This window comes from Monoraphidium neglectum (assembly GCF_000611645.1).
Source record: "Monoraphidium neglectum strain SAG 48.87 unplaced genomic scaffold scaffold01276, whole genome shotgun sequence".
NCBI lineage: Eukaryota > Viridiplantae > Chlorophyta > Chlorophyceae > Sphaeropleales > Selenastraceae > Monoraphidium > Monoraphidium neglectum.
This window is the reverse complement of record NW_014012352.1, coordinates 1-15,363: the sequence shown is the minus strand read 5'-3', so window position 1 is coordinate 15,363 and position 15,363 is coordinate 1. Positions and strand designations below refer to the sequence as shown.

The 15,363-nt window shown below is 69.7% G+C and overlaps 3 protein-coding genes across 3 annotated transcripts; 2 read left to right on the top strand and 1 right to left on the bottom strand.

Moving 5' to 3' along the window:
• Nucleotides 1-102: 102 nt before the first annotated feature.
• MNEG_7293 (hypothetical protein) lies at nt 103-1,934 on the top strand (the record flags this gene model as incomplete). The annotated part of the gene is made up of 6 exons (XM_014044236.1): nt 103-141; nt 343-489; nt 757-808; nt 1,041-1,102; nt 1,365-1,498; nt 1,730-1,934. 6 exons carry the CDS (start codon nt 103-105, stop codon nt 1,932-1,934), a joined length of 639 nt encoding a protein of 212 aa, XP_013899690.1.
• Nucleotides 1,935-4,491: 2,557 nt separating this feature from the next.
• Nucleotides 4,492-6,272, bottom strand: MNEG_7292 (Cytidylate kinase; the record flags this gene model as incomplete). Its single annotated transcript, XM_014044235.1, has 3 exons — nt 4,492-4,967; nt 5,396-5,635; nt 6,266-6,272. 3 exons carry the CDS (start codon nt 6,270-6,272, stop codon nt 4,492-4,494), a joined length of 723 nt encoding a protein of 240 aa, XP_013899689.1.
• Nucleotides 6,273-6,577: 305 nt separating this feature from the next.
• On the top strand, nt 6,578-15,354 carry MNEG_7291 (hypothetical protein; the record flags this gene model as incomplete). Its single annotated transcript, XM_014044234.1, has 18 exons — nt 6,578-6,760; nt 6,983-7,365; nt 7,619-7,814; nt 8,075-8,192; nt 8,597-8,715; nt 9,074-9,180; nt 9,502-9,612; nt 9,782-10,085; nt 10,389-10,460; nt 10,854-11,054; nt 11,575-11,681; nt 11,913-12,144; nt 12,414-12,535; nt 12,692-13,352; nt 13,578-14,128; nt 14,410-14,565; nt 14,892-15,039; nt 15,244-15,354. Coding segments are annotated over 18 exons (3,882 nt in total), but the record flags the coding sequence as incomplete, so codon positions are not given.
• Nucleotides 15,355-15,363: the final 9 nt, after the last annotated feature.

Genomic DNA, 15,363 nt, shown 5'->3' with positions numbered 1-15,363 from the left:
GCCTACCTCCACCGCAGCAACGTGCTCCATGGGGACCTCAAGGTGGGACGCCCTTTGCCCCCATCCAATATCACGGGGGCCGAAATTGTGGCGTTGCGACTCATGCATGGTGGCGCGACTCGCACGGGGCGGCTGTTCTGGGTGGACGCCGGCAGCCCGTCTGGTAGCCAGCCACTCCCCCGAGAGTGTGCGTGTGCGCGTGTTTGTCCCCGGCCGGGGCCTTTGCCAAGGGCCAGCCCACAAAGCCAGCTGGGCGCTACTTACGAAGCCGGGCGTTCTCCCCCGCTTGCCCGCCCCCAACCTTCTCCCTCGTCGCCGCCGGCCCCGCCCCGCCCCCGCCAGGCGGCCAACGTGCTGCTGCAGAGCCGCTCGGAGGCGCCTTATGGCTATGTCGCCAAGGTCTCCGACTTTGGCCTCAGCCGAGTGCTCAACGCCGGCGCGACGCACCGGTCGACGCGCACGTTTGGCACCATCACCCACATGGGGCCGGTGAGAGAGCCTGGGGACTCCCCAGGCCCCGTCTCGCATGCGCTCGCGCCCCCCCTGTGCCTCCCGCCGCAGGGCTTCGTGGCGTCCTCGGTGTGCGCGTGCCTGCCCTCACCTGCGTTCAGCAGCAGGCTTCGCAAGCCCCTTACCACTGCACGAGGCTGGCCGCTGCCGCCACGGCGCCCGGGTGTCGCCGCACCGCACGCCGGCCTCAGCTGCCTGGCCCCACCCCGGCACCCCGCTGCGCCCGCCCAACGCCCTCGCTCGCAGGAGGTGCTGCGATTGGGGAAGATCAGCCCCGCCGCCGACGTGTACGCCTTTGGTGAGCGACCCCATCCGCCCCTCATCAAGCTTTTAACCGCCTAACCCCTTTCGCCTCCCCTCCCCTACACTCAATCCCTCCTCTGCGGCTGCGGTCAAAAAGGCGCTCTCGCGCACGGGTTGCTCCGCCGTTGCGCCCTGTCCCGCCTCGCCGCGCACGGCGGCTGGCCGTCCGCCCGCCCAAGCGCCCGACCCCGACCCCGGCTTTTTGCGCCGCGCCGCGCCCTGCGCAGGCATCCTGATGTGGGAGCTCTTCACAGGCAGCCTGGCTTTTGGCAGCATGCACTATGGAGAGGTGCGCGGACGCGATCGGGGCCTGAACCATACATTCGCCCCCCGATGTCACCTCTCTGCTGCGAGCGCGGCTGCCGGCTCTCGTGCATCGCCCTCTGCCGACGGCCGCCTGCGTCAGGCCTTGCTCTCCATCCCAGCCGAAACGCCGGGGTCCCCCCCCAATGACTCCCCTGTTCAACCCGGCGCTCCCCCGTCAAACGGGCTCGCCGGCCCAATACCTCATCCCGCCCGCGCCGCCCCTCCACAACAAACCCTGCCCCCAGGTGTTTGAGCGGGTCGTGCTGCACGACGCCCGCCCTCCCCTGCCCCCGGGCATGCCCGAGCCCTTTGAGCTGCTGATGACAAGCTGCTGGCACTCGGACCCGCTGCGGCGCCCCGCGTTCGATTCCGTCCTCAGGTGGGGCTGGCGCCGGGGCAGCTGCGGCGGGGCGTGCGGCTTTGCGGCCGCGCGTGCTCCTGACGCAGCGCGCGGCGCCGCATGAGGGCGCTGCTTCCTTGGGGCTGCCCGTAATCAGGGGTTGTCCGCTGGCCGCTTGTGACGCACAAATGTGAGCATCCGGCGTGCTTTTTGGTTCATTTGTCCAAGGGAGATCAGATCGCTCAACCTTGGAAACGCGTACCATCCCAGGTGCTTGCAGCTGATGCTTCAAGAGGAGCAGGTTCAGGACGCCCATGCCGCCGCCGCACCCTCCGCGCCGCCGTCCGCGGGCGCCGCGGAGCACTCTGGCGGCCCGGGCGCCGGCCCGGCCGACGCGGCCGCGCGGCGCGGGGCCGGCGGGGAGCCCGCGAGCGGCTCGGCCCTCTCGAACAGCGTCTTCATCAGAGACCTCTGAGCGCGCCTGGGGGCGCCGCCGCGCGGCGGCGCGCCCCGCGGCTTGTGAGGCCTCTTATCGAGGGCTCTGACTGGCTGGCCGCGGCCTGCCGGCGGGCCGCCCCATTTCTGGGACGATGGTCTTTTGCTGCAAGACGAGTATGGAGCGGCCCTGCCCAGGGAGGGTGTCTGTTTCGGAGCTGAGGAGATGTCAGACGCGCGCCTTGCGCGCGTGCATGCATGCCTGCTACTTTGGGGCGCCTGGGGCTGTGAGACCGCCGACTAGCAGGTGTGGGTTACAACAGCACTGCGGGCGCGCGAATAACGGCGGCTGCCGCCGCTGCACGTGTGCATGCACTCTGGGCGTGTGTCTGAGGGGCCCTGGCATGACCGCGTCCCCGTTCCCCCCACTTATGGGGCTCCACTCTGCGCACATCGATGCGGGGCCGGCGGGTCGCGCGCGTGTGCCAAGGCGCGTGTCGCGGCCCCGGCCTCGCCTTCTGGGCCCGTACTGCACGCATCCGGTTGGCATAGCGGCCGCGGGCGCGCGCGGCCTTCGCATGCGCGTCGTGTCGCGGGGCGCGTGCCGGCAGCAACGCGACTTGGCTCTGTGCTGCGACCGCGGCCCTCCTTGGGGCCGCGCTGTGGGCCTTCTTCCGGCCGAGTGCCCTCACGCTCGGGCTGTTTCCGGGGCCTGTCTTCTGTGCCCATCAAATTTCTTTTTCAGGGCCCGTTTCCGGGTCTCCCGCCGGCGCAACTCCACTTATCCTCGGCATTTCAGCGGTCGCGCCGCCCCGGCCCCCGCCGCAAAAGAGGGCCAGCGCACGCCGCACCGACGCACGATGCGCGGCGCGCGCGCGTGTGCGCACGTTGTGTGAGGCGTGCACGCGCGCGTTTGCGCACGCGCAAACGTCGCGCGTGTTTGCTGGCGTGCATGAGCGCGCCCCGCCCCGCGAGGTGTGCGAATTCGGGCGGCTTTTCTGTTCCTCTCTGTCTCGCTGCAAGGCCGGTGGGGGTCGCCGCCCGGCGGCGTGCGACCGTCCCGGCGCGATGTTGCGGCTTTCATAGTGCTTGCCTGGTCACAGCTGTCATTTTGAGACGCCCCGGAGGCCGTGAAGGCCGCCACCGCCGCCTCGCACCATGCCACGAACGGCCCGTGGGCACCCACCCAGGCTGCCCCCTGGCCACCGTATTGCAAGGACTCCTGGCGCGCGCGCGCGTGCTCTTAAATCGAGCCGCAGCGTCGCGCAGGCCCGACGCGCCCCCGCATGAGCAGCAAGCCGAAGGGGCCATGCTCGCGCGCACCTGCAATGTCGGGCGTGGCCGATTAGAGGTGGCACGCCGCATGGGTGCACGCCGACGCATGCTGGCCGATTCTTGGTTGGCCAGGGCGGCGTGCGCGCTGCACTGGCAGCTCCCAGCCGCGGCTGCTGCTGCGGCTGCGTCGTTCCCCGGGACGCCGTCGCTGTGTGCCTCAGCCTAGTCACTTTTGTGGCTGTGCGCTGCAACGTCCCCCTATCTGGGTCCCATCTGAGCAGCCCTGTCCGCTCGCAGTGTCGATAGGCCCCACCCCCCGTCGTCGCTGCGTCGCCGCACCCCGGCGGCGGGCCCGCCCACGCGCGTCGCGGGCGTCTGCGCCGCGCGCTGGGCGGGGCGCGGCGCTCTGTTTCGGAACCCTCACACCCTTTGTTGCCCGCTGTTGCCGCCGGGGCATGCGGGGCCACCTTGACCGGCCGCTAGGCAGCGCCGCTCGCGGGGCCTGCTGCCTTGCCCGCGCCGCCTCCAGCTGCCCGTCCGGGCTACCTCCACCCCCCTTGCCACTTCAACCCGCCCCTGCCGCAGTCCACACGCAAAGACGCTCGCCACGCCCCCGCGTGGGGACGCATGGCATGTGCGCACCCTTCAGCCCCTCCTCGGCCCGTTCCACCTTGCGCAGGCATCTCTCCAACTGCAATCCCAATGTTGTCGCCCCGCACCCCTGCTCTAGTGGTTATTGCCTCAATTTTACAGATCACTGCACAGATCTCTGGCTGGCGCAGATCTCTGGGGCCCAGAGATCTGCGGGACTGGAGGAAAGCTTTGCACACAGCCACCCCGCTCGACGGGCGGGCGTGGCCGATTTCCGCCATCAAAGCACTGTGGTGTGAGCGCGAGCGGCCCCCGGCGACCCCTCCCTCATTGATCCCACCAGAACCGACCACTTGAGCGGCGCACGCAAGGCACTCTCACGCACCGCACGCGCCCGCGCCGCGCGTGCCTGCGCGCGGCGCCCATCGCGCGCTCTTATCGCAACCCCACTTGACTCGGCTGTACGACTCGTCTGTACGACACGCACATACCTAAAACCTCACCAGAGCAACGGATTGAGAAGGCCTCATCTGTGCCGTTTCCTACTCAGCTGTAATACAATCGCTAACAGAGGTTGCGTGACCGACGGCTGACAATCGTCGCCCGTCCAGCAGCAAGACGAAAAGTCCCCACCTACATACCCCCACGCCGCACGCCCCGACGCGCCCACGAGCGTGGTCGCTGCGCGGCCAACCAGGCGCAAACGCGGGCGCAAACCGCGGGGCCGCCCGTCAAAAGCCCCGCCCGGCGCTGCTGGCGGCGGCGGCGGCCGCCCTGGCGCGCCGCTCCACGTGCGCCAGGGCAGCCGCGAGGGCGCCCTCTATGGTGAGGTCGGTGGTATCCAGCACCAACGCGTCCCCTGCCGGCCGCAGCGGCGCCGCAGCGCGTGCCGCGTCGCGGGCGTCGCGCTCGCGCATCGCTGACAAGACCTGCTCATACGTAGGCGGCGCGCTGGCGCCTGCGCCGGCGCCGCCCGCGGTCGGGGTCGCCGCCGCCGCGGCCGTCCCTCCTCCCTCCTGCTGCTGCTGCTGCTGCTGCTGCTGCTGCTGCTGCTGCTGCTGCTGCTGCTGCTGCTGCATGCTCTCCACCTCCACAAGCTCTGCCAGGCGCCGCCGCGCGCGCACCTCGAGGCTGGCCGTCACAAAGAGCTTGGCGTCCGCGTCGGGGCACACCACAGTGCCGACGTCCCGGCCGTCCAGGACGGCGCCTGCGAACGGGTGGAATGATGGGATCAGGCACTGAGTGGCTGAGCGCCGGTGCATATGAGGAATGCGTCAAGAGAGGGGGAGGGGAGGCGGCGGGGCAGAGAGAGAGAGAGAGCCGCGGTGCGCGCCGGTCACAACCCATCCAGCTGTGAGTGTTGGCGGCCAGGGCAGGCGCTGCGGCCGCTGCGGCCGCCCCGCAGCCGCCCATGGGCCGGCCGGCTCTCGCGGCTGGGTCGACTGGGGTGTGCGCCGGCGGGTAGCAGCGCGCAGGGGAAAGAAGGCACAAGCTTGCCTTGAGCAGAACGAAGCCAGGGGGATTGGCCCTCCAGCTGCACATACCCGATAAACCCGCCCTCATATCATCATGATGTGCAGCTTGCGCCTCACATGGGTGGGGAGCCACTGTTTCCTGACCCTGCGCAGCACCCACCTTTGAACGGTGCCGGCGGCCGCCGCGCAAAGTCCCTCTGCGCTTCCAGCAGCGCCGCCCTCACGCGCGGCAGCGCAGACACCTGGGACGCCGCCTGGCCGACGCCCTCGCCCCGCAGGCGCGCAGCGTCGGCGGGCGCCGGCGGCGGCAGCGCGGCGGCGAGCGCGGCGAGCGCGGGCTCGTCGTTGAGGGCTGTGCCCGCGTCCAGCGCCGCGAGGGCCACGCGGCGATAGAGCAGGCCTGCGTGCCAGCGCCGCGTGGCGGTGTGGAGTGCATGGGTGGGCTCGCGGCCGGCGCGGGGGGCAGGGGGGCGCGGGAGGCTGGCAGGGGTTCAGCGTAGCGGGGCGCCTCTGCGGGTGGCGCGTGCCGCAGGCGGCGGGTCGACGCGGCTGGCTGGCCGGCGGGGCGCGTCCGTGTTGCTTGAATTGCAGCTGCATCGCTTGCAGCATAGTGACGGCGGATGGTGTTTCGGCAGGCCCCCCGCAGGCGGACAAGTGGCTGGCTCCCCTCGGGCTGGCTCCCCTCGGGCTGCTGCTACTGCGGCGGCTGCTGCCGCTGCTGCTGCTGCCGACGCCGACGCCACACTGCCGCTGCCTCTGCTGCCCCTGCTGCGGCCTCTTGGCGAGATCGCAGCAGCGGCGCTCCCGGCTGCCGCGTCTGGGCTCCAGCTCCCACCTGTATCTAGGTGCGCCAGCCCAAGACGCTCGGCAAGCAGCCGCGCAAGGGTGCCCTTGCCGCTGGCCGCCGGCCCATCAATCGCGACGACGAGCGGGGGCCGGGTGGGCACGCCTGCAGGGGTGCTGGCGGCGGTGCCGGGGCATTGGGCGCGAATTTACCAGTGGTGACGTGCTCCCCAGGCCGATTTCGCACCTGCCATGGCCCTGCTGCAGCGACTTAAATGTGCAACTGAAGCCTGCCGTGCTGCTAGGAGCCGCACGGCCATATGGCTAATCAGAGTGGGGGTAAGAAGCCCAGTCCTCAGCCCGCTGCAGAGCAAGACCTGCACCCACAACTGCCTGCAAGTGGTTCAAAACACCGAGCATGAGCGTGCAAAGCTCATTGATAGAATAAATCACACACGTTATATGGAGCTCTTGCAACGCAGTCCTGGTACTGGCGCGTGTGCAAACGTAATGATCTGATACCCCAGTGCCCCGTCTGTGGGTGACTGCAACCACCCATATGGCACGCCATCACGAGCACCCGCCCGCTTACGGCGGCCGCTGCTCATGGCTATTCGGCTGGGTCTCGCCGATGGTCGCCACCGGCTATTCGCGGCAGCTGCAGGACTCGGACTTGCCGCCGCCCCCGCCGGGCGCGTCGCCCGCGGAGTGCGGGGACGCGCTGTGGCGTCAATGGGTCAAGGTGCGGGCGCGCCTGTCCGCCGCTGCCCTGGCAGGCGCAGAGGGGGGCCCGCCTGGGGCGCTCCAGTGTTGACCCCAGGCACAGCTGCAACAAGTAATGGCACCGAGTTGCAAATCGCTCATGCATCCGCATTCGCGTTCGGCACGTGCAAAGATCGCCCGGCATGGATCAATCACGCATGCGCGGCGCACCCTGAAAACACCTCCCTCCCGTCATTTCCAGGAACTCTCCCACGCCGCGCCAGACGCGCCGCGCTTCGGCGCCGCCCCCGCGCCGCGCCCCCGGCGCCGCCCCTCCCTCCTCCGCGCCCTCGCGGCCGCCTACGGCTCCGCCTATTTTCCGCTGGCCCTCCTCAAAGCCCTAAACGATGGCCTCATGCTGCTCATGCCGCTGCTGCTGAAGCAGCTAGTGCAGCAGATCGACTCCGCGGCGCCCCCCAGCGACCCGCCACCGAGCCCCCCCACGGGCGCGGCCGCGGCTGCGGCTGCTGTGTTTTTGGGGCCGAACGCAGGCTATGTTTGGGCGGGGCTGCTAGGGCTGGCGGCGGCGGCCAAGGCGGTGCTGGGGGCGCATTATGAATACCGGATGAATGTCGTTTCGAACAGGTGGGGGGCGGGCGGCGGGAACGGGCTGCGGCGGGGGCGCGCGGGCAGGCGGCGGGTTTGCGCTTTTCGTATGGACTGGGCGGTCGCGGAGGCGCGCGTATGCCACCCACCCGCTCAAGTTTCTTAGCCCAAGGAAGCACCCCATCGTTGCCTGCGTTCGCCCTGGCCTGAAGGGCCCAGGGCGCCGCCGCCTCCACCGCTCCTCTCTGCACCCTTGGACACCCAACAATCGCCGCTCGCGTCCCCTTTGCAGGCTGCGTGCGGGCCTGATGGCCTGCCTGCACACCCAGGCCCTCCTCACCCGCGCCGCCGACGCCGCCGGCGGCGCCGACGCGGCGACGCTGATGGGCGTGGACGCGGGGCGCGTGGTCAACCTGGTGCCCAGCTTCCAGGAGCTTTGGAGCCTACCCATACAGCTGGCGGTGGCGATGTGGCTGCTGTACACGCAGGTTGGCCCTGCTCGCGGCGCGGGTCGTTCGGGGCGGGCCAGGGCGGGACGGGGAGCAGCCGGGGCCGCGGGCCGGCAGAAGGGGAGGGGGAGGCGGCGGGGACGAGCGGAGAGGCGGGACGCATCGGGGTCTGCAATTCCATGGGGGCGACGGACTGCAGAGGCGGACAAGGGGTGAGCGTGCTTTGTAAGTGGCGCCTGCAGATTTGCCACCTTAGGCCCTTGAGCTGTGTTAACCGGCGGCCGCACACGCACATGTAGGTCCGCTTCGCGTTCGTGGCGGGCGTGGCGCTGTGCGTGGCGATGCTGCCCGTGAACCGAGCGCTGGCGGGGCGCATCCAGGCGGCAAGCCTGAGCATGATGGGCCATAAGGACGCGCGTGAGTGGGGGGCGGGGGGTGTCGGGCATTTGCGGCGGCACTGCTATGGTGGATTCAGGGGCAGATGGTGGTTGAAGCAAGGGGTGGGAGCGGTCGGGAAGGGGGAGGGGGAGCGATGGGCGGCGCAGGTTACGGGGGCAGGGATGGGCCAGCGTTGGCGGGCTCTGCGGGGGCGGCGGGGCCGACGCCGGGGGCGGGGCGGCGTGGGCGCGCGCGCGGCTGTAGGGCGCAAGGGAGGGCCGGGTCCGAGCCCAGGCGAGGGCGCTGCCCCCTCGCACCCCCGTCAAAAGCCTGCCCACTGGTTCAGAGGCCCAGGTCATGGCCGCCTGCCCTCCCCTGCCGCAGTCATCGTGCTGTGCCTTGACCTCTAAGTTTGCCCTTCCTACCTTACTCAACAAAAACAGGCGTGCGGCTGATGGGGGAGATGCTCCACGGCATCCGCGTCGTCAAAGTGATGTCACTGGAGCCCGCCTTTGTGGCGCGCATCGGCGGCGCGCGGGAGCTGGAGCTGCAGCAGCTGGCGGTGGGCTGGGGAGCGGGGGGAGGGCGTGCGCATGTGGTGGGGGGAAGGGGCTTGAACGGCCTCTCAGAAGCCTGCCTTGCCCTCTGCCCTTGACCACGCCGTCTCCCAATGCACCAGTTTTCCTCCAGTGCCGACAATATGAACCTGCGGAAGGGTCAGCCACCACTCTGGCACACTCCAAAACCCCACCCAGCCCAGGGCCCCACTAAACCCTGCCACCACACTACCCAATCCTACCCCTCACGAACCCCAAACGGACACCCCATCCCCGGCCGCCAGACTCCGTCCCGCCCTAGCCCCCGGTCAAACCCCCATGTAATCCCCTTATAAACACCTCGCCCCAAAAAATATCTGACAGGTGCGGAAGTATCTGGACGCCCTGTGCGTCTACTTCTGGGCCGCCACCCAGCTGCTCTTCTCCGCCCTCACGTTTGGCCTGATGGCCCTCCTGGGGCAGCCCCTCAAGTGAGAGGGCCTCCCCCTCTCCCCTCCCCTCCCCCGCACGGCCCCCGCGCCCGACACGGGAAAGGGCAGCGGGGCCGCCGCGCTGCGCGGCGTGGGGAGGGGTGGTGCTGTTGCTGTTTGAACCCTCCTTTTGTTGTGCGGCTGCTCTTGGCTGATGCGAATTCCAGGGTACCTGACCCTATTCGCCTCCCAAAGCTGCGCCAGGGCCTGAGGGATAGCCTGGAGCTTGCGGCGCGCCGCTCACACAACCCCATCCCATCCGCGGCCGCCTCAGCGCACCCCGCCGCGCGCGTCCTCCCGCCCACTTTCCCCCACCCGCAGGCCCAGCGTCGTTTTCACGAGCCTGGCACTCTTTAATATGCTCATCGCCCCCCTCAAGTGCGTCCGCGCCGCGTCGTGCAGCACCGCGCCGCGCCGCGCCGCGCCGCGCGTGTGGGCACCCTACCGCGCACGTCCTCCCAGGCCCTGCGCTCACGCGCAGCACGCAGCTCCTGCTCCCGTCTTCCCCACATCCCTACCTCATCTCCTCCATCATTGCCGACCGTCCCGTCCTGCTGCCCTCCGCCTGCACATCTCCCTGCCCTCAAACCCACCCGCCCAGCGCGATTCCGTGGGTCATCAACGGCGTGGTCGAGGCCTTCGTGTCCGTGCGCCGTCTGCAGGCGTTCCTCACGCTCCCGCAGCGCTCGGCCTCATGGACGTCCCTCCCCGCCCCCGGCGCCGCGCACGGCCGCGGCGCCGCCGCGGCCGCGAGGCCGCCGCCTGGGCTGCCCGCCGGGCCGGCTGGGGCGGCGGCGGCGGCGACGGCTGCGCTCGAGGATCCGGGGCGCGAGGAGGAGCGGCACGTGTTGCAGCGGGAGGGCGCCGTCGCCGTTTTCGAGAAGGCCTCCTTCGCCTGGAGCCACGTGAGGCCCTGCAGCCGCGCACGCCACCCTGGGGCCGGCGGCCGGCGCGCCATGCGCGCGAGCTGCCTGCTCCGCTGAGCCGGCGCTCGGCGTGCCGCGGCGCTCTCGGGTCTCGGACGCGCCTCATTCGTGTCTTGGGGCGGGCACCTGACGCTGTACCTCCGATTCGTTGTCGCTTCTGAGTCCCCGCCCTCCTCCACCACACCCCTGCAAGCTGCCATCGCGTGAACGCTCCCTTGGCCAACCCCTCATCTGTCCCCGCTCTTTACCGTGTCGCCCCTCCTCACCTGACAATCTAAACAGAACCAGCGCCCCGTGCTGAGCGACCTGACTCTTGCTCTTCCGGCGGGCCGCCTCACAGTGGTGGTGGGCCAGGTGTGTCTAGCCCCGCTGGCACCCCGCCCTCAGCGTTCTTCATTCGCTGTGCAGTGCGCACCAAGGGCGAGCGCTGCCCCGCAATCCACCCACGGCCCCGCCAGACTCTTGGGTCGGGCACGGGATTGGGTGTGCATTGTTGATGTTCATGCTCGCTACCGCCACACAAACTCCCTGCCCCCCGCTTCTAGCAGCTGGTCAACCCAACTTTTTTTGGGCCGACTTCGCCGTCGCTGGCGCCCAGCACCTCCGTCATGCATCCAATCACTAGCACCCCGTCCACATCCCACCCTATTGATTCCACCCCATCGGCCCCCCATCAACGCGTCAACCCCACACTGTTCACCCAATCATATTTGTCGCGCTCTGACGATCCCACGGCACCCGCCGCAGGTCGGCTCAGGCAAGAGCTCTCTCCTGGCCGCCCTCCTGGGGGAGGTGGAGCTGTGGTCGGGCCGCGCCCTCGTCGACAGGGCCGCCTTCAAGGGGCGCGGGGGCGCCGGCTACGTGGGGCAGGCGCCGTGGGTGGTGGGGGGCACCATCCGCGACAACGTGTTGCTGGGGGAGCCGTACGAGCCCGGGTGGATGCGGGAGGTGCGCGCGCGTGGGTGAAAATTCCGCAGCCGTGCGTGCGGTGAGGGTGCGATTTGGGGTTGACAAGCGTTGGATGCAGCATGGCTGTGGGATGGAGGGAGGGTCACAATGGTGGCGTGGGGCCGTGGGGCGGCGCGTTGCTTCTGAATCGCTCAGCGAGGCGAAGGGCGGCGGTGGTGGGGACACTGCAGGGACATGACACCAGTCGGGCGACTTGGGGGTGGGCTGTGGGGCGCGTCGATGGGGGCACGCATGGCACGAAGCGGGCGCGCCATGGTCGCCCAGAGGCCGCGCCCCACCGGCGCAGCGCCGCCATGTGGCTTGCCACCTGCTAGAAACAACGCACGTGCACACTCACACACATACACACACATGCGCGCGCGCATGCTCGCACGCACGCACAGGCACACACACACACACAGGGTGTACATCGGGGTGTTATCATACACGCACACATCCATACAAACAAACACCTCTCTCACCACCCCCAATTGGCACTGCACCTGCCCCCCTCTCGAAGGTGCTGCACGCAACAGCCCTCGACACAGACCTCGCTGCGCTGCCGGCCGGCGATCTCACGCGTATCGGGGACCGCGGCAGCACTCTGTCCGGCGGACAGCGGCAGAGGTGCGCCCCGCCCTCGTCATGGCCGCGAAACCTGCAGCCCTCTCGCGCCTAATTTCGCGCCGCTCCCTCAAGCTCGCAGACACGCGCGCGCGCATGTGCACCCCAAAACACACACTCCCGTACACACACACTCGCACCCACATGCACAGCGTGACCCCAGCCTGCACCCCTTCAAACCCGCCCCACAACCGCAGCCGAACCCCCTCGAATCCGCCTTGAATCCGCCTGCAGGCTGGCCCTGGCGCGCGCGCTGTACCGCCGCTGCTCAGTTTACCTATTGGATGACGTCCTGTCAGCCGTGGACAACCACTGCGCCCAATGGCTCATACGCCACGTGCTACTCGGCGGCCTGATCACCTCAGGGCGCCCGGACGGCGGCGGCGGCGGCGGGGGCGGGGGCGGGGATGACCCGACGGTGGTGCTGGTGACAAAGTCTGCTGTGTGTATCCAGGCCGCGGAGCAGGTTGGTGGGGTTGATAGGAAGGTATTTGAATTGTGGCAAGGATTTAGGATGTGGATGTGAGTGGCGGGATTGCAACCGAGCCGCTGTGTGGGCCGAGGAGCACGCACGCGCGCGCACACGAGACACGAACAGACATACGCACGCTCAAACACGCACAACGCACGCACAAACACACACATGCACACACATGCATGCACACACGCACAAACACACACACACACACACACACACACACACACACCTCTGTTCTCTGTCGCTCTCACTTCAAGGTGCTGGCACTGGAAAACGGCCGGCTCGCCTTCGCCGGGGACCCTCGTGACTACGCGCAATGGAAGGGCGAGAGGACGCCGCCACCGGGCGCTGCGGCGGCAAACGGCGCCGAAAACGCGAGGTGCGAGCACAAGCGGTGGGGGCGTGCCGGGCAAGGCAGCGGCACGCATCTGAGCTGTGAGGGGCTGAAAGCTGTTTGAGGCATCGGGGGGTTGAAACGCCGGCGCCCGTGCTGACCCCAGCGCTCTGCGCCCTCGTGCGTCGCCCGCCTTGGCAGCGGCAGCGGCAGCGCGGGCGGCGCGGGCGAGGCGGCGACAGACGCGCGCGGCCTCGCCGCCGCCCTGGCCGGCGCCATCGGAGATGCGGCCACAGACACACCGGCGCCGGGCTGCAGCGCTGACGCGGAGGCCGTCACTTTGGACGACAACCTTGGACGCGCGCCGTCGTCCGCCGCCGACGAGGACGTGGATCCGAGGGAGCTGCGGCGTGCCTCGGACGGCGAGGTGATCTGGCAGCCGCATGCCAGCGAGGCGCCGCAGCTCGAGTCTATCCAGGAGGCGGGGGAGGGCGACGGCGACGGCGATGACGCGGCGGCGGCCGATGCAGCGGCATCCGCGTTCGCGCCTGCCACCGGCGGCGCCGGCCAGCCGCTCGACGCGGCCGTGGCCGTGGTTTCAGCCAACGACGGGAGCAAGGCGGCAGCAGAGGGGGCTGTCGACGGAGGCGACGCAGAGGAGAAGGGGGACGGGGAGGGGCGCGAGGGCGAGGAGGAGGAGGAGGAGGAGGAGAGGGCTGCTGGCGCCGTGAAGTGGCCGGTTTACCGGGCTTACCTGGGTGCGGTGGGGTGGCCCATGGTGGCGGCGGTCGTGCTCAGCCTGGGACTGATGCAGGTGGGGGCGGCGCAGGGCGCTGGCGCGCGCGCGGCGCCGCAGGGTTGGGTGTGGAGTGGGGGCTGGGCATAATCGCTCGCGTGCACCTGGCGGGCGCGGGGCGGCGTGGCTTGTTTTGCACCATTCCATTTCAGGGGCACCCTGTCGCCGCCCTAGAACCTGAGCTGGCGGACGGTCTGCCCTGCAAGCACAGAGCGGCTCCGCTGTGGCACCTTCGATAAACTCTGAATACACAACTACACAATCAATTATTGCCATTATTATTGCCACCAGGCGTCGAAAAATGGCACCGACCTCTTCGTGGCGCACTGGATTTCACGCGCCAACGCTGACGCGGGCGTGGCTGGGGGCGGCAGCCCCCTCCGCTTCCTGCCCTGGGGCCCGGTTGCAGCGGAACCCGGCCTGCGGGCTGCTCTTTGGAGCCCCACAGCGCCGGCTGTGGCGCCGCTTTGGCCACTCTGGATTGAGAGCATCGGCAGCGGCGCTTCGACTGCACTGTCGCTGGCAGACGTGCGCCGGCGTCTGCTCGGCCCCGGCCCCGGGCACGCCGCTGCCTCTGCACACGCCGACCTCTCCGATGGCATCATCATGACGTCGCACGTCCGCGACCTCCTCCCCCCCTTGGACGACTGGGCCCGCGGGTTCCTCACCGGCCTCGCCGTCCTGGCGGGCGCCAACACGCTGTTCACCCTCGCGCGCGCGTTTGCGTTTGCGGTCGCCGGCATGGCGGCCGCGCGGCGCACGCACGACGGGCTGCTGCGCGCCGTGATGCTGGCGCCGGCGGCGTTCTTTGACCGCCACTCGGTCGGACGGATACTCAACAGGTGTGCCGGACCTTGCGTTGCTGACCGGGCGACGCTCTTGTTTCGGGCATCTGTTGCCGCCGCCGCCGCCGCTGCTGCTGCTGCTGCTGCTGCTGCTGCTGCTGCTGCTACCTCTGGTGATTGCGCTGTGCCTTGCGGGGCAGACGCGCTCCTGCCCCTGCCTCAGCGCCGACTGCGCGCCTCACCCGCGCTCTTACCAAAAGCGCCGCCCAACACCTGGCAACTGCCGGCCGCAAAGATTCGCAACATCAAACGCATCAAATTTGCTCTACAAACCGCAGGTTTTCGTCTGACGTGAGCACCGTGGATGACTCCCTGCCCTTCATACTCAACATCCTGCTGGCCAACGCCGCCTCCCTCGCCGGCCTGCTGGCGGTGCTGGCGTACACGCAGCCGGCGCTGCTGCTGGCTATGGCACCGCTCGCGCTGCTCTACAGGTAATTGCTTCCTGCCGGCTGGCCCTGCAGGGGCGGGAGGCCCCGGGCCCCAGCCTCGCATCACGCCCCCCGCCCGCGTCACCTAGAAATGCAGCACGTGGGCTTGGCCTCGGACTCTCGAGCTGGGGGTGCCGCGCACTGCGCCCTTGGGTTCCGCCACTCTCAGCGCGGGGGAATCTCTTCCCGGGCTCGTCCCTCGACCAGCCCTGTCATTGTTCAGCCCCTTGTACATGGGAAGCCCCCTCCCCCCGCCGCCTCAAGGGGATGCCGAACCAAGCTGACACGCCCGCCCCGACGGCTACGCACGCGCACGCGCGCGCCCGCAGGCGCCTGCAGCGCTACTACCGCGCCACCAGCCGCGAGCTGCGTCGCCTGGAGGCCGCCGCGCGGTCGCCGCTGTACGGGGCCCTGGGGGACGCCACCCACGGCGCCATCAACATCCGCGCCTTCCGCGCCCAGGCCGCTTTCGCCAGGGTGCGGACCCCCGCCTCGCCTCTCTGCCCTTGCAGCATCCTTGCGGCCCCGCCACTCTCACCGATCGCTCCGTTCTGCAGGCGCTTTGCCCCTTCGCACCCTGCCATACTTGGGCTCGTGCGCCCCAGCGCCCCACCCCACGCCCGGCTCCCCCAGCTGCACAGCTACCGAAATCCAGCCTCATCGCCACCGCTCCCTTTGCAGGCGTTCACAGCCCTGATGGACCCATACCAGCGCGCCACCCTCGCTGGCGCCGCCGCCTCATCATGGCTGTCCCTGCGCCTCCAGCTCCTCGCCGCCGCCCTCGTCGCCGCCGTCGCCGCG